Here is a 17,932-nt window from a genome sequence, read left to right on the forward strand (position 1 = left end):
GTTTTGAAAATTCTCATTTTCTCCAGATGACAAACGGTGCTTCAATTAAGAGATGAGCTCTAAGAAAAACTCAAATCCAGGGCACTGCTAGGAAAACGGGGAAAGAAATCAAGCCAAGGGTGTGACCATGAAATCCTTTGTTAAGACCTTAGAAGGATCTGAAGTGGTGCCTCAGTCATAAAAACTCTTTCAGAAGAGAATAAGGATATGCCCCAAAGACCCCTTTACTCACACGATGGTACCTCTGTGTGGCACAAGGACATCGTCTGCCAGCAGAATGCCAAAGTATAGAAGGAATTGCCTCAAGGAGCCCCAAGATTTGCAGGACACCTTCCAGGTTCTTAAAAGAGTTAAATATGTAGAAGCACCACCAGCTAGCTGTGAGGAGGGCAGTGATAAATCAGAATGAGGAGAGGCCTTCTGGGCCCTGGGATTGTGTGTATGGGCAGAAGTCAGGGTGAGAGAGCTGTTTAGCTAAACACATTTTACACCTTTCATGTAAAAGGAAAGATGGGTCAAATAGCAGAACTGAGAACCCAGAGGGCAGAGCAAAGAGCCAGAGAGAATTATTCCCAGGCAGTCCAGACATAATTAAGGACCTTCCAGAATTTCCCAGCTAGATTTCAAACTTGCTATGGTTCAGTGACACCTTTGTGCTTCCCATTTCCTTCCTTTTTGTACAGGAATGTCTGTAGACATTATCTTACTCCTGACCCACCATTGTGTCTTGGTGTGTGGGGATGCAAATAACTTCTCTCTTTAGTTTTACAAGTCTGTAGATGGAGAAAAACTGTCCTCAATGAGCCATAATTAAGCAACTACACCTGAGGAGCCTCATCCACACTTGGGCCTAATATAAATGATAAGATTCTAGATTTTGAGCTGACGCAGTAATGGGATGAGATTTTGGGAACCCTGGGATGGAATGAGGAGTGTATTATTCATGTGGGATAGAAATGAATCAAATGAATAGAATACACAAAAATATGGGATGTATTTCTGAGATTAGATTATGAAACAACTCTGGCTTCCATCTTGGGGTTTTCTTCTTCCCATCTCTCCTGCCCTCTCTCTCTCTCTCTCTTCCTCTCTGTTTCTGTCTCTTATTGCTTATTCTGGAGGAAGTCAACTGCAATGTCATTAGTCAGTGCTGTAGAAAAGATGCATAAATGAGCTTGGAAGTAGAACTTTTGAGTCTTGTCTGTGGACATAGGAGTGCTCTTGGGAGTGGACACTCCCCCAGTTGCGCCTTTAGATGACCACAGCCCAGAATGACATTTGATTTCTGCCTCAAGAGAGACCTTGAGCCAGAACAACCCTGCTAAGCTGCTTCCACATTCCTGACCCATAGAAACTGTAAGATGATAAATGTTTTGTTGTTTTGTTTTGTTTGTTTTTGGTTTTTTTAGCCTCTAATTTTGGGGTAATTTATTAATCGGTAATAGATAACAGAGCTATTCTAGTTTCTTTGCATTTCCATGTAAATTTTAGAATTAGCTCATAAATATGTACCCGAAAAAAGAAAATCTGTGAGGATTTTGATTGGGTTTGCATTGATTGAATCTATAGATCAAATTTGGGTGAATTGATATCTTAACAGTATAGAATATTCCAATTCATGACCAAAAATTACCTCTCCATTTATTTAGGCTTTCTTTAATTTTAAAATTAGTGTTTATAATTTTGTGCGAATATATCTTGTGCTTATTTTGTTAGATTCACACTGAAGCATTTCATTTCTTTGGTGCTATTGTAAATGGTACTTTTAAAATTTCAATTCCAATTGTTTATTGCTAGTATATATAAATATTATTGCTAGTATATAAATATTTTGTATGCCTACTCTGTATCCTGAAATTTTGCTAAGCTTATTTATTGTTCTAAGAGATATTTTGTAGATTCTTTGACATTTTCTGTATAAACAATCATGAAGTGTTCTTAACTGGCATTATCTACTAAACTGTGACCCAGCAATTGTAGTTTACTTGGTATATTTGCAATATAAACCAGTACTTACAACCCTCAAAAGATATACAAAAGATTGCTCATAGCAGCTTGAGTTATAATAGCCCCCAAAGTGAAACAACTCAAATGGCTATCAACTGTAGAGAGGATAAATAAGTTTTGTGTATCTATGTGATAGAACACTAGGCAGCAGTGGGAAAGAATGAAGCACTGCTACATGCAACAGCATGGAGGACTTTCACGGGCACTGTGGTGAGACAAATAAGCCAGACCAAAGAGTATACATTATGTAATTCCATTTTTGTAATGTTCAAAAGCAGACAAAAGCAGTTTATGTTATTAGAGATCAGAATAGTCGTCACCCTCGGAGCAAGGTATTAATTGGAAAGGAACACAAAAAAGCGGGCCTTCTTTGGTTCTGAAAGTGTTTTCAGTCTTGACATGAACGGTAGTTTCAGGGGGATTTGCATGAGAATCACTGAGCTGCACACTTGGTATTTGTGCATTACGGATGGGGATGGAGGAGGTTGGAGGATCTCATATGGAGATAGGGACCTTGGAGGTCACCGAGGGAGGGCAAATGACTACAGAGAGATGAGGGACAAGAACAGCCCCCCAGAGGGCACTAGCCTGAGTGAGAGGGTCCCACCAAAACTGTCTGGGTAGGATGGCCAGGGTTGTCTGGAAAGAACAAGTATTGCCAAAAGAATAGCAGACGCTGAAGAGCAAGCTGGGACTGACTTGTACGACGCTGATACATGTGATTAATAGAAGCTGGCTGCTATTTCCAGCAAAGACAGAAGGGCCAGACCAGACAGTGAAGTTCTTGGGAGAAGCCACTCTTGACATCCCACAGGCAACTGAAAATAAACTGCAGTCCTTGCCTATCCCTGGAACTTAGGAGAAACACCACGCGTGGTTGGGTTGTTCGGAGGACGCAAATGCCACATTGGGGAATACTGCTAGCTCCAATCCACACCCTAAAGAAGGCCATATTTGAATGGGGGACTGAACAACAGCAGGTTATATCTGAGTCGCAAAAAGCAGTAGCTCTACCATGCCCTTGGCCCTGATGATCCCCACTCAGTTATGACTCTGGAAGAATCTGTAAGTCACACTTTGCAGACTGGAGCTCATGGCTAAAGCCCGTGAGTGCCGCCCAGTGGCAAACACTGGGATTTTGGACCAGGGCGGTTCCAGACCCAGCGGTGATGGCACACACCATCTGAGAGACAATCACCAGTTGCTGTTGGGCATTGAGTGCGAGTGTCCCTAAGACTGAGGACATAAAATAGTCCTGAAGCCGGAGATACCCATAACGTCTTGGGTGATGTCAGAGAAACACTGCGATGAGGAGGGAGTTCCATGATGACATGGAAATGGACGCTCAGGAGCATGCTGCCAGGGAGTGGGAGGGCCGGTTCCTTGTATTCACGAGCTGGGAGCCTCTTCGCCCATGGCTGGCTCTAGAACCGTCTGCGGAGTGGCCAGATCCCGCTGCCACACGGGCAACGTCCTATGACCGTCTCTTGATTGACCAACCATAAGAGTCTTGGTTTAGGAAGGGCAGCTCAGCGTGGACGGACAGCGTCCTGTCCGGGCACTCCAGGAGGCTGTAAACGGGTCCTGATGGGAAGAGACGCTCCGGACAAGGCTTTGCATACCCGACGGTAGATGAAAATGCTGAAATACTGTAAAAAGACTGGAAATAAGATACTGTACCGATTTGGACCACGGAGCTACATTTCTTCAAACCAGGGAACACACTTTACAGCCCACGGTGTCCAACAGTGGGCAAAGAGACACTGTATCCGGTGGATACATCATGTAGCATTTCATCCTCAGAGTAGTGGTTTGATAGGGAGTTGGAAAGGGTCATCGAAACGCTTGTTTAGAGGATACGTAGGACTGGCTCCCTCTCAGCACGAGGGAGGCCGGGAGAGGGTCCCTACTCAGTAGCCCCCTCCTTTGCTGGGGGAGGGGGAGGGGGAGATGCAGTTCTCAACTTTCCTCTTCCTATGCAGTGGTCCTGGGACCAGGGCTGCCACCGCAGGTGCTGGAAGCAGGGAAGTCCCCTCAGCAAGAAACTATAAGGATGCTTAAACCTTTAGGCCAGAATTTCCGAGGGAGCTGGGGTGACTTGTGCCCCATTCCCTCTGGAAACATTGGAGCGGGCGGGGAATGCAGCGGTGTGGTCGGTGGTTGAGGAGGCCCATGGACTCTGCCCTTGGGTGCCCCCCCATGTGGGGGGAGCAGGCTGAGGGGGAGGCCCTTGCTGGACTGGCATTGCTGCCAGGATTCTGGACTAGCACAGGGGCTGAAACTAATGTCCCTTGCAAAGGTGGAAAAGTTTGGGCTAAAATCGATGACAAATGGAGAGAAAGAAAGATAACACCTGAGGGCAAAGGAATGCAGAAATGTGGTCTGCAAGGAGGGAAGTCCAGACAGCTTCCCAAATAGGACACGGGAGACCCCCTGTGACTTTGAGAGAACAAACATTTCTTGAACAGTGCCAACCTAAAAGAAAACGTGAACCAATGAGACTGATAACGGAGAAGGCATCTCTCCATTAATAAGGAGTAACTTCCCTCTATCAGCACCATGGGCCAACTTAGGTCACACGTCTACCTGAAGCTGAACTCTTTCCAAGGCAACACTGTGAGCTGGTTTTCTGAATTCTGGGTTCTTGTGGATCTATTGAGGGCAAATGGATGTAACAACCACGCTTCGTATACAGGCTTAGGCTAATTAATACTCTCCCAGGAGTTAGGAACAGGTGGTCTTGCCCCAAGTCCCACGGACTCAGTAGGGAAGGGATGGGCACCCAGAGAGACTGGTGCCCAGGACTTCTGTTCATCAGAAGAAATTAGTGAGAGGATGAAGAATGGAGAATATACCAATATACAGAGTGGAGAATATACTTGTAATGCAAATAAATTACCCAAAACACCTGAAGTTATGAATACAGAATTCAAATCAATGAAAGAAATACAGTGAGTTCAATTAAAAACAAGTAAAAGACTAAGTCTTTTACCAGGGGGTAAGAGGATAAGGGGTAAGGAGGGGAGGGATTAATTGGGAGACTGGCATTGACACATACACACTACTATATATAAAATAGATAACTAATAAGGACCTACTGTGTAGCACAGGGAACTCTACTCAATACTCTGTAATAACCTATATGGGAAAAGAACCTAAAAAAGAGTGGATATATGTATATGTATAACTGATGCACTTTGCTGTGTACCTGAAACTAACACAACATTGTAAATCAACTATATTCCAATAAAAATAAAAAAAAAATAAAACCAAGTAAAAGACTTAAGTAGTTGTTTCTCAAGAAAGAGAGCCAACTGGACGCTAAATGTATGAGCAGGGGCCCAATTTTATCAGCAGCTAGGGAACTGCACATTGAAAATGTAAGAAGATATCCAAATGGACAAAAACTTATAAAAATGTGAGCTCCATCCACACTCTTCATTAGTTGGTTTGTTTTTATTGCGTGGACGTAGTACAGTTTGCTTGTTAAAGGACATCTGAGTTATTTCCAGCTTTTAACGATTATGAAAAGAGCTGCTGTAAACATTCGTGCACAGGGTTTCGTGTGAATATACACTTGGCTTTACAAGAAACTGCTGAGCTGTTTCCCAGGGTGGCGGTACGACCAGAGTTGCAGCCGCGCCAGCAGTGTCTGGGAGTTCCCGTCTCCCTGCCTCCTGGCCAGCAGTGAGGTTGTGGCTAGTGGTGGTGCACACTTTTTCCTGTGCTTTTGGCCGTCCTTTTATCCTCTTTGATGAAGCGTCTGTCTGCCCATTTTGTAATCGGCCATCCTTTTTTCATTCCATTGGCTTTCCCGAGAGCAGGAAAGTCACTGGCAAGTTGGGGTATTCATAAGAATGACAACCTCCCCTCTGCATCCTCCTCCCCAGGTCCAAGCTCAGTGATTCTCCAACAAGGGCAGCCCCAGACTCCCTGGGCAAGCACAGGTCTCTAGGTCACTCCCGTTTCTCCATCTTTTGGAAATGTTTGCAAGACGGGCCTGTTTTGGCTGAGACTAATACAGTGGTGTGTGTGTGTTGATTACATAGATGGGGGAAAAGTTCTTAATGCCAGAAACTCAAATTTCCCTGCCCCTTTGTGAGTAATAACATCCATGAACCCTGAGATAGGGCAGGGTCCCCACCGAGTCCATCGCCCTGGACCACGCCACGGTCATGGCACATGGAGCAGCCCCTGTCCCCAAGCAGGAGTCGTACCCCTCCCCAGCCCCAAAGGAAGGGGTAGCAGAGGTCTTGGTAAGGACAGTGCTGTGTGGCTGGAGACTGAGTGGACGGGGGGGAAGCTCGGTCAAGGGCCTGGACACCTGGACAGGACACAGGGGGTGTCAGCAGTGAAGCCCAGTAGGGCTGTGCCCCCAGCAGACGTCACCAGCAGGGACCCGAGGCCCGGGATGGGAGGTTCCGCGCTAATTGGTGCTGTGGGCAGTTAATCTCCGAGGAGGGCTAATTGGACCCTGGAGCCCCACATCTATGCGGGATGGGGAGGAGGCCAACAGCCGTTCTTCCTGGCGCCGCCTTTGAACTGACAGATGCTCAGAGCCAGGCCGGCGCTTCAGGACGGGCCAGGCCACGCTGGGGACCGCCCGCTCAGGGGTCAGTGGGCAGAGAGGAGTGACGCCTGCCCTGCGCTGGGCTGGGGGAGGCCAGGGACACCTGCGGCTCTCCAGGTAGGTTTCCACGGGGTCCTGCCCCTCGGTGAAGTGGCCGGTCTGGCTGCCTGTGGACCTGGTCCCTCGGAGGGAAGTGTTTGGGGCGGGGCCAGGGTTGAGAGTTCCCTCACCACCAGCGGCCCCCAGCCCTGATCTCACAAGGTGGGGGCTTCTTCCCCGCGTGCTTCAGCCCACTGCACCCCGCATCTCCAGGATCCTCCCCCCGAGCTTTGAAGTTCTCCACCTAGGGGCACTCTTGCCACCGCCCGCTTTGTCCGCCCCCCAGGAGACGCCCCCCACTCTAGGAACGTGGGGGAACCCCTGCCCAAGGTCTGCTTGTCCCTGCCCTCCACCCCAAGCTACTTATAGGAGGCTCTCCTCTCTCTCCCCGAGCCAGGCCTGCCTGCCCTGTCCCCCTCCCGTTCCCTCCCGTCCTCACAAGGAGGCTGCTGAAACTGGACATGGAGGGACGTTTTCGGACAGGAACACTCTTTGTGTCTATTCCCCGTTTGCTGCAAAGCCAGAGCGGGTGTTGGTGGGAGAAGGGGGTGCAGGCTGGTGCTGTCTCCACTTTGCTCACGTCCCCTATCGGGGGTGCCCTGAGCCTCAGAGCAAGGGAAACCCGATTTGGGGGAGAGCTACCCCCGCCGCCTGCCCTCCGGCCCCGCATCCTCCCCTCCTCCCCCTGCATCCTCCCCTCCTCCCCCGCATCCTCCCCTCCCCCCGCATCCTCTCCTCACCCCGCATCCTCCCCTCCCTGCCCCCGCATACTCCCCTTCCTGCCCCCGCATCCTCCCCTCCGGCTGCAACACCTGCTCTCCCTCCTTTTCCTGCTCACCTCCCTCTTCGTGCTGGTGGAGCACCTGGCCGTATCCTCACCTTCTGGGGCAGCTCCTCCCTCCACAGGCCCGTGTACTACTTTCTGGGCATCATGTCGTCCCTGGAGATCTGGTACGTGTCTGACATCATCCCTAAGACGCTGGATGGCTTCCTCACGCAGCGGGGACGCGTCTCCTTCATCGGCTGCATGACTCAGCTCTACTTCTTCAGCTTCCTGGTGTGCACCGAGTGTGTGCTCCTGGCCTCCATGGCCTGTGACTGCTGCCAAGCCATCATGACCATGGGGCTGTGCGTCCAGCTGGTGGCCTTCTCCTTCGTGAGTGGCTTCACCACCTCCGTGATCAAGGTCTACTCTATCTCCAGCACCACGTTCTGTGGCTCCAATGTCCTGAAGCACGTCTTCTGTGACATCTCCCCCATCCTCAAAGTGGCCTGCACGGACTTCTCGACCGCCGAGCTGGTCGACTTCGTCCTGGCCTTCATCATCCTGGTGTTCCCGCTCGTGGCCACCATGCTTTCCTACGGACACATCCCCCTGGCCGCCCTGCGCATCCCCTCGGCCACGGGCTGTCGGCGAGCCTTCTCCACCTGCGCCTCCTACCTCACCGTGGTCACCATCTTCTACACGGCCTTGATCTTCATGTACGTCTGGCCCCAGGCCATTGATTCCCGGAGCTCCAACAATCTCATCTCTATTGTTTACACTGTCCTCACCCCAATCATCAACCCCTTGATCTACTGTCTGAGGAACAAAGAACTCAAGGATGCTCTGAAAAAGGCTCTGGACTTAGGTCAACTTTCACAGTAGCGCAATTTAATGTCCTACAATCTGACCTGTGGTGCCAGTAAAAACAACCTCTTACAGGACACTTTACTTTCTTTAATAGAGACAATTTATGTAATTTAATTAATTAATTAATTTAGTTTTGGCTGTGCCACGCAGCTTGCAGGATCTTAGTTCCCCCACCAGGAGTCGAACCCATGCCCTCAGCAGTGAAAGTGCAGAGTCCTAACCACTGGACCACCAGGGAATTCCCACTTGATGTTTTTTAAAGTAAATTTTTAAATGAAATTTAGCAAACCTACAGAACTGTGAATAAATAATAAGTCTTCATCTGGATTTGTTTTCACAAAAGAACCACACTTATGTCACCAGCACCCAGATCAAGAGTCAGAAGCTACCCTTACGCCCCCGGCCCCAAGATTTCCACTATCCGGACTTCTAACACCAGACACTACTTTTGACGTTTTTGAGGTTTTTATGAATAAAACCATGAAGGATGATTTTACATTTGACCTCTTGCATTCATTATGATGCTTGAGTGAATCATCAATGTTTCTGCATGTAGTAATAATACATGCGTATAATGTGTAATATCCCACAGTACAAATACATCTATGCATTTTACTGTTGGGGATAGAATTATGGATACTGCCTATTATGGATAGTGCTGCTATAATAACTGGTTTGTGTCTTTTCGTCAATGTACGTACAGTTTTGTGAGCTGTGTGCTAGGCCAGACCTACGTACATAAAGGCTATGCCTACAATTCCTGCAACAAAAGATTCATGTATGATCAGGCTTCGTAGAAACAGCAAGACTGTTTTCCCAAGTGGGTGCATGAGAATTCCAGTAGCTCCATATCCTTACCAACACTTGGTATTCTAAGCATTCTCTATTTGCCATTCTTCTGGGGTTGCAGAAGAAGTTCTCACTGCAACCTTAACTCGCATTTCCAATGACCAAGGCTGCTGGGCACCTTTGTAAGTTTAGTGGTTTAATGTCCTTCTGGATGTGCCCTTTCTGAAGGGCCCTTGCAATCAAGTCTTTTGCCTATTTTTATATTGAGTCACTTTTTCTTTTTAACACGCAGGAGTTCTTACATATTCTGGGTCCATGCCCTCTGTTGGTTATATTTACTGCAAAAATGCCCTAGTGTCTGGGCTTGCCTTTCATTCTCTTAATGGTGTCTTTTGATGAAGAGAAATTCTTTATTTTGATGTCCAATTTGTTCATTTTCCCCCTTTAGAGTTAGTTCTTTATTTTCCATTTGTTTGCTTATTCCAAGATCATGCAGATATTCTCCTGTTTAACTCCAGAAGCTTTATTGTTTTACCTTTCATGTTTAGATTCAGTCCATCTGAAACTGATTTTGATTTATGGTATGAGATATGGGTCAACATTAATTCTTTTCTATAGGGATATGAAATTGACAAGAACCCACTATTTATTGAAAAGACCATGCTTTCCCCTCTGCAATGTCACCCTTTTCATAAACCAAATATCTATCTATCTATCTATCTATCTATCTATCTATCTATCTATCTATCTATGTATCTATCTATCTATCTATCTACCTGTCTACCCTCATCTCTTTTTGGACTCCTCATTCTGTCCCATTGGTCTGTTTGTCTATTCCTGCACTAATACCATGCTGTTGTAATTACTACAGCTTTTTCATATATCTTGATACCTGGTAGTAAATCCTCTGTCCTTGTTCTTTTTCTTCAAGATAGCCTTGGTTATTCTTAGTCCTTCCCAAATGGGGGTTGGGGGAGATACACTTTAGAATCAGCTTGTCAATTTCAACAAAAAGAAAACTTGGGGGGCTTTTTATTGGGATTGTATTAAATCTATAGATCAATTTGGAGGTAACTGTCCTCTTTATAATTTTGAGACTTTTAATCCAAGAATAAGGCGAATCCTCTCTTCATTTACAAGTCCTTCAATTTCTCAATACGCTTTTGTGGTTTTCAGTGTAGGGCTGTTTCACATGTTTCTGGGGATTTGAGTTTTTTGCGTTTTTTTAAAAAAAATTCTAACAAATGGCATCCTTTCTTTTAAATTTTTAAAGTTAAAATTCAAAATTTTTCTCTTTCCTTGTTGCTGGTACATAGAACACAATTTTTTAAACTTTCTTCTTGAAACAATTACAGATTTACAGGAAGTTTCAAAGAAAGATGGAGGGAGGGTCTGTGCACCCTTCACCCTGTCTTCCCCGATAACACTGTCCTACATGATAGTAGCCTCCACATTGGGACACTGACTTTGATGCAATCCACGGAACTTAGATTCTACCAGTTATACATGCATTCACCTGTGAGCGTGCACCTGTGTGTGTGTGTGTGTGTGTGTGAGCGTGCATATGCAGATACACTTGTAGCTCTATGCTATTTTGTCAGCTGTGTAGCTTCGTGGACCACCACCATCAAGATACGGAACATTTCCATCACACACCCCCATTCCCTAGCCTCTGGTGACCACTAATCTGTTCTCTATCTCTATATAATTTTGTTATTTCAGGGATGTTATATAAGCAGAATTATACTGTATGTAATCTTCTGAGATGGACTTTCTTTACTCAACATAATTCTCTCCAGGGATCCAGGCTGTTGCCTGTATCAACAGTCCACAGGTTTTTCTAGTCGAGCAGTGTTCCATGGTATGGATGTACCACACTTTGTTTAGCTGTTCACCTTTGAAGAACAGGTGGGTGGTTCCCAGTTTTTAGCTGCTAGGAATGAAGCTGCTACAAACATTCATTCGAGTTTCTCTGTGAACCTAAATTTTCTTTTCTCTGGGGTTAATGTTTAAGACTATAATTTCTAGGTTGTATTACAGTTCATTTTTAGTTTTACAACTTTTCCAATTTGGAAACTGCCAAACTGCTCTTTAGCAGAGCGGCTGTACCTTTTTACATTCTTACTAGCAGTGTGTGAGTGAACTAGCTTCTCTTCATCTTCTCCGCCATTTGGTGTTATCACTATTTTTTTAATTTGGCCTTTCTGATTAAGTGTGAAGTGGTATCTCATTGTGGATTTAATTTACATTTTTCTAATGGCTGATGACGTTGAACATCTTTTCATGTGCTTATTGGCTATCTGTATAACCTCGTCAATGAAATGTCTGTTCATGTCGTTTGCCCACTTTTTAATTGGATTACTTGTTTCTTACTGTTCAGTTTTGAGATTTCTTTATGTGTTCTAGATGCGAGTGCCTGGTCACACCTGTGGTTTGCAGGTGTCCGCCCCCAGCCCCATCCCCAAAGTTGCCTTTTCATCCTCTAAGGGTTTCTCACAGAGCAAAACTTTTTTTTTTCCCTTAAATTTATTTATTTATTTATTTATTTAGGCTGTGGTGGGTCTTCGTTTCTGTGCGAGGGCTTTCTCCAGTTGCGGCGAGCGGGGGCCACTCTTCCTCGCAGTGCGCGGGCCTCTCACTGTCGCGGCCTCTCCCGTTGCGGAGCACAGGCTCCAGACACGCAGGCTCAGCAGTTGTGGCTCACGGGCCTAGCCGCTCCGCGGCATGTGAGATCCTCCCAGACCGGGGCACGAACCCGTGTCCCCTGCATTGGCAGGCAGACTCTTAACCACTGCGCCACCAGGGAAGCCCAGAGCAAAACTTTTTTAAAAATTTGATGGGGTCCAATTTACCAATATTTCCTTTTTTGTATTATGCACTTGGTGTCAAGCCGAAGAATTCTTTCCCTAGTCCTAGGACAGTGATGTCCGATATTTAAGGTTATTTTGTTTCCTACGGGGATCACTCTCCCTTTTTCGTTAGGCCATCAGTAAAAGTTGTTAAACACAGAACTTTGTCTTGGGAAGTGAGATGAAGGATGTGTGTTTGCTTGGGGTGAAGCAGGAAAGACAACCGGAGTGCTGGAGGGAAGATGCGAACGGGGTGGACAGTGGCGCAAGGCCAGAGAATCCGACAGGGAGGTGTCCCCACCCTCACCCCCCCCCCGGACTTCTCAGATGCGCTGGCAAGGACACGGAGCTTCTCAGACATATCGGAATGTGGAGCTAAGCCTTGGGTAATAAGCGGTGACTCCACCGGGCCGGATGACTTAGGGCTACCTGGTCACACCTGCTCATCCAGCTGTATTTGAGGTGCACCTGTGATGCGTTAGGAGCTTTGCTTGGGGCTGGGGCACAGTGGTGTAGGGTCTGGAGGTGGCCCACGCTCGGACAACACAGGGTGTAGAACACTATTCTCTCAGTGTGGCTCATCTACATCAGAATTAGCTGGAAGCTTGTTAAACACATTTCAGGGCCCATCCCAGATCTTCTAAGTCAGACCCTCTGGCATTGGGGACTAGCAATCTGTATTCTGGACAAGCAGGGATTCTCTTATTAGAGAAACATCCATTGAAAGGACCTTCGTTTTTACAACTCCATGATCATTCTGAAAAGTTGAAAACCAAATGAAATTTAAACAAAAGAAAAGTTAGGGTGTTAAAAACAATAAGCCCGAGGAGGAGAGTGAAGATTATAAAACCTTTTCAAATGGCAGGCGTAGTAGGTGAGAAATCTCACGTTAAAGTCACCTACTAACCTGAGAGGAACTGAGGCCCCAGGTCATTGGGTCGATCGCGGTTTTAACGGGGGAATGAGGACAGCTTTTGTTTGCACGTTACTCAAGGTGTCAACACCACCAGGCGCGCCAAGGGGTGTGAGACCTCTTAGACCTGGAGCCGTGAGCCAGGCGGGGAGATGGGCCCTGGGGAGGTGGAGGACGCGCGGATCTCAGCCAGGCCGGCCCTGCTGGACGAGCGCCGTGGGGCGGGAAGGTCAGTCTAGGGTCCTTCTTCAGAGCCTCTCGGACGCCCGCGCTCGTCCTGGGTCGCTCTCACACCGGCCCTCCTTTCACCCCCCGCCCCAGCCCCAGGCCGCCTTCCTAGCCTCGGGTGGTTTGTGCGCTATGGAGACACTTTCAAGGAGGTGGTTTTGAAGTCCGCACCTGCCGGTCTAGGGAGTTCGGGAGGGTGGCGAGCGTCCTGGACGCGGGATGTGCTGCAGCAGTAACTACGAGGTCCGGGGCGGCCTCGGCTCCCCGCACTGCGCGCCCTCAAAACCGGGCAGTGGGCAGGCCTCCCCCTGGAGCCCGGGCGGCGGGAGGCCCTCCCCTTGGAGCCCGGGCGGCGGGCGGGCACGACAAGGTCCGGAGGAGGCGGACGCCAAGGCGGACCCGAGGTAAATCAGCCCCGACTGCGCTCTGCGCGCCTGCGTCCGCCGCCCGGAAGTTCCCGACAGGCGCGGCGCGGGCATCCCGGCCGTGACGTCACTGTAGCGCGCCGGTCGCGGGAGGGGCCCCGTCGCGACTGCGTCCCCTCGGGTCCTTGAGCCGGTGCTGACCGCGGAGCCATGGCCTTGAGGCTGCTGAGACTGGTCCCCGTGTCCGCGACCTCTCGGGGCCTCGCGGCGGTCGTCCAGCGCGTGGTGAGGCGGCGGCGGGCGGGGGCCGCGGGTGGGACCTGGCTTGTCCTCCTGGCGTCGCCCCTTCCTCACCTCCCGGGGCCTCCCGGGGTCATTCTCGGGGGGATCCCACTGTCCCCTGGAGTGTTTGGTCCTGAGTCGCGAGGGCAGGCCTCGGAAGGGCCGCCGCGAGCTTCTCCAGGCCGTTTTCTCTCAGCTCCGAGCAGACGTGGGGCCCGGAGGGGAATGGGCGGCCTGGCCGCCCTGCTTGGGGAGGCCAGGTTGCAGATATCATTACCCAGTGCGGTTGTGCGATAGACGAATGAGCTGGTGTGGGCGAGCCCCGAGAGCCTGGGGGCGCTCGCTCATTCATTCATTCATTCATTCATTCATTCATTCATGTGGCAGCGCTGTCAAGGGCCAAGTAAGGGGCGATGTGACGTTGAGCAGAAATGGCAGAAGGCATTCAGGTTAGATCTGGAAGGATTAGGAGAACTTCCTATGGTCGAGACAGTGGAATGACATTGTACGCGGATGCAGCAAGACAAGCAAATGAACTGTGGCTGGAAACCTTAGGAAGACTATTTTATGACAGTGACTGTACCACAGCTCCTTTGGGTACTAGTGGCTGGAGCAGCGTTGGTGTCGAACTGTGAAGGGACTTGACCTCTGTGCTCAGGATTTTGATGAGCAAGGATTTTGAACAGAACAGTGTAATAGTCTTACTAAAAAGTCGTATAAATGCTTTCAGGAGATAACTCGGGCTGCAAAATAGAAGAAAGAGAGACAGAATGGAAGAGGGAAAGGTGATTGTCTTTATAATGCCCAGCGTACTTCCCTGCATTAGTGAACGTGAGGGCCCCAGAGTAGAGGGAGCTGCCGGGCACACACTAAATGGACCCACCTGTGACTGTGTTCACCTCTGGACGCTACTCCCTGCAGGGGATGTAGATGGACTTCAGTAGGTCCAGAGAAAAATGAATAAGCTGAAAAGGGTATACAGCTTGTTACTTGGAATAATTGAAAGAGTTGGAAATGTGTCATGAAAGATCACTTATTCCCTGTGATTCCAGAGAGCAGAAAAATGGGACTGAGGGTGGGAAATAATAGAAAGACTGTCATAACCATAAAAAAGCACTTTCCAAAGATTTGAAGTCAGGGAATAGTTGATTGCTTTATTCACATGTCACTGTGCCCCTGCTGTGTGCCACCTCTGAGGTATATTCAAGTTGGGGATACAGATGGGAAACAGTTTGCACATGGCTCAGAGGTAGCCTGGAGGAGAGAGTGATTAATTTCTGGGGTGCAGGATACCCATACGATTAACACCCCGTCACTTATCTCATCTGCTACTCTTGCCCCATCCGGTCCACTTGGCACCAGCTACACTGGCCTTGCTCATCCTTGCAGTACTCTTGCCTCAGGGCGTTGGCACTTACTGTTCCCCCCACCCGAGAGGGAGACGCTCTTCCAGGTAGCCACGTGGCCAGTTCCCTCACTGCCGTCCAGTCTTCGTTCAGTTGTCACTCTTTCTGCGAGGGTTCCGTGACCACCCGTTTTGACGTACGTCCCATCCCGTAAACTGTCCGCCCCTTCACGGCACTTACTTAGTATGCTGTGTAATTACTTGTTTTGTTATCCTATGGAATTTTTTTGGCTCACTGCTGTATCCCCATTGTGTAGAAAAAAGACTGCATAGTATGGGAATCTAATAAACAGTTGCTGAATGAATAAATGAATGAGTGAATGACACACAGTTGCTGCTGAGTAACTTAGGTATTCACAGTTGTTGGGATTTGAGAGTTTTGGAATATATAGAGGATATCCTGCCATTTACTATCCTCGTCTCCTGTCGATGGACCTTTGGGTGGTTCCAGTTGTTTGTTGTTGCAGGTGTTACTTCTGTGAACATTTTGATATGTAGCATTCCTCCTGTTTGCTTCTCTTGGTTGCGGTGGTTTCTCAGATTCTCCTTGTTTCTGATGACCTTGGCAGTTTTGAGCAGTACTGGGTGGGTAGTTTGTCCCTCCGTGGGACTCGTCTGATATTTTCTCGTGACTTGCCTGGGGCTGTGTGTTCTTAGGAGGAAGAGCACAGAGGTAAAGTGCTGTTCTCATCACATGATATGAAAGGTACACTGTGAGCATGACTTACCGCTGATGACCTTAATCACCTGGCTGAGGTAGCGGTAGTGTCTCTGCTGTGAAGTTGCTCTTTCTTCCCCGTTTCCAGCGTGTCCTCTTTGGAGGGGGGGTCACTGCGTGCACACAGGGAGTGGGGGATTACGCGCCCTCCCTGGAAGGCAGAGTAGCCACATAAATTGTTTGGAATTCTTCTTTATGGGAGGTTTGTCTCTTCTCCACATTTATTTATTTATACCAGCATGGACTTGTGTATATTTATTTTATATTTTGGGGTAAAATTCAGTAAGCTCTACTTTGTTGCTCAGACTGTTCCAGCTGTGGCCATTGGGAGCTCTTTCAGGTGGCTCCTGTATCCCTGTAACCTGCCCCTCATGGTGTGTGTTGGAGCACTTCCTTACTACCTGGCCCGGCAAGATGGTAGTGATAGAATCAGCCGTTTCTCTGAGGAGCCCTTGTGCCTTTTACTGGAGAATGACATTAGAAACCAAGACCTAGGTACTCCGTGTAACTGATCTTGGAGTGTTGTTGCTTCTAGGTCCTCTCAGCAGACAGAGCAAGGAAACGTACTATACTAACCTGTGTGTATACCCATATCTATAAGTATTTCTCTGCGTGACTCTCTGCATCTGTAGTCAACTAAACATGAGTTCATACTGACGTCTGTAGCTCTAATCCAGTACTGCATGGGTCATTCCAGCTCCTCCCCTGGCTGATCGGTGGTGTTTTTTTGTTTTGTTTTTCCGGGATAGGGGTTGTTTGAGTTTTAGTGTGGAGAGTAGATTGGGACACTGGAGACAGGAGATGGAGCAGGCATTTGCGTTGCAGACGAGAGATGTGAGGATGTCCGCAGAATCGGTGCACTGGGGGGAGGGAGGGGCCGCTGGCCAGAGAGACTTAAGATTAGGATCAGTAGGGTTTTGTGAGTGATTATGGGGTTGGAGGAAGGAGGAGGGTATCAAAGGTGACTCTTGTCTTTGTTCTGCTTGGTGGATGGTGGATGGGGAGCTTGTGAGGGGAGCAGATTGGGGTTTGGGGTGTGGATGCTGAATTTCAGTTTTAGGTCTGTTAGCTTTCAGGTCTTTTCAGGACATCTAAGACATCAGGAGCTGTTTAAAGGCATGAGCTAACCCGTTCCCGAGCTCAGGACGGGAGCCTGCACTAGAGAAATGTTCTTTATCCCCTTCCGCTCTGTCTCCCCCTCCCCCTCCTCCCTGCCTTTCTGTCATCCATCCATCCATCCATCCAATTTTTACTGAACGTGGTAAGTGTGTCCTGTTCCAGGCCCTGAGGATTTAGCAGTGATCAAAACAGGCAATCCCCTGCCTTTGCGAACTTACGTTGGGGGTGGGGCTGAGAGGCAGTAATTCAACGAATAGGTTATACAGATGTCGATGTTGGCTGTTTTGTCACCAAGGGTCTTCTTGGCATTTATATTTACCTAATAGCTGCTGATGCCTGCGGTGACCAGAATGCTTACGCTGTGCTGTTGTATGATGTGTGTTTTTCAGGGAGGAATTCATACAAGTGTCCAGTGCAAGCTGCAGTACGGCCCGCTGGCATACCTGCTTGGTGAAAGAACGACCACAAAGCTGACAGAAAAGAGCAAAGTGATAACTGTAGATGGCAACATATGTTCGGGGAAAGGCAAGCTTGCAGAAGAAATAGCAGAGAAGCTAGGTATGAACTTGTGTCCTGCAGAGTAACACGATTTTCTCACATATACAGTTACTTATCTGAGTTGGATTTTACTTTAGTATTGAGTAGGTAGAATTGCGCCTAAGGTAGGTATTTTACACTTTTGAAATATTTACTGAAAAAGCTGTTGTTAGTCCTTCAGGTTTGGAAAATTTTAGAAGTCCATGCTGGGTGTCAGTTTGAATTGGGACTTTATCTTGACCGTGTAAGCAGAGCACTTTCCCAGGAGCAGTCTCATTTGAACTGTGTAACAGCCCGTGAAACAGAGCTGACATTCTGCTCTCACTTATGAACGGGCAACCTCAGTAAGAAGCTGGGTCACAGGCTGCTTAGTGTAGGGCCAGGCGTCCACCCCGTTTCCCGACTCTGGAGCCCGTGT

General features: G+C 48.2%; 2 protein-coding genes across 6 annotated transcripts in view; both read left to right on the forward strand.

The window, feature by feature from the left end:
• The first annotated feature begins 7,137 nt into the window (after nucleotides 1-7,137).
• On the forward strand, nucleotides 7,138-8,324 carry LOC137765509 (olfactory receptor 6B2-like). The gene is given in 2 exon segments (XM_068545406.1): nucleotides 7,138-7,546; nucleotides 7,549-8,324. Coding segments are annotated over 2 exon segments (1,185 nt in total).
• Nucleotides 8,325-13,600: 5,276 nt separating this feature from the next.
• NDUFA10 (NADH:ubiquinone oxidoreductase subunit A10) overlaps nucleotides 13,601-17,932 on the forward strand; it is a 63,398-nt gene continuing 59,066 nt past the window's right edge. For all 5 annotated transcript variants that reach the window (XM_068544105.1, XM_068544106.1, XM_068544109.1 and 2 more), the window contains exons 1-2: nucleotides 13,601-13,738; nucleotides 17,367-17,535. In XM_068544105.1, the coding sequence (XP_068400206.1) occupies nucleotides 13,664-13,738; nucleotides 17,367-17,535 (244 nt within the window). In that variant the 5' untranslated portion in view covers nucleotides 13,601-13,663. The remainder of the gene's footprint in view (nucleotides 13,739-17,366; nucleotides 17,536-17,932) is intronic.

This window comes from Eschrichtius robustus, chromosome 5 (assembly GCF_028021215.1).
Source record: "Eschrichtius robustus isolate mEscRob2 chromosome 5, mEscRob2.pri, whole genome shotgun sequence".
Taxonomy (NCBI): domain Eukaryota; kingdom Metazoa; phylum Chordata; class Mammalia; order Artiodactyla; family Eschrichtiidae; genus Eschrichtius; species Eschrichtius robustus.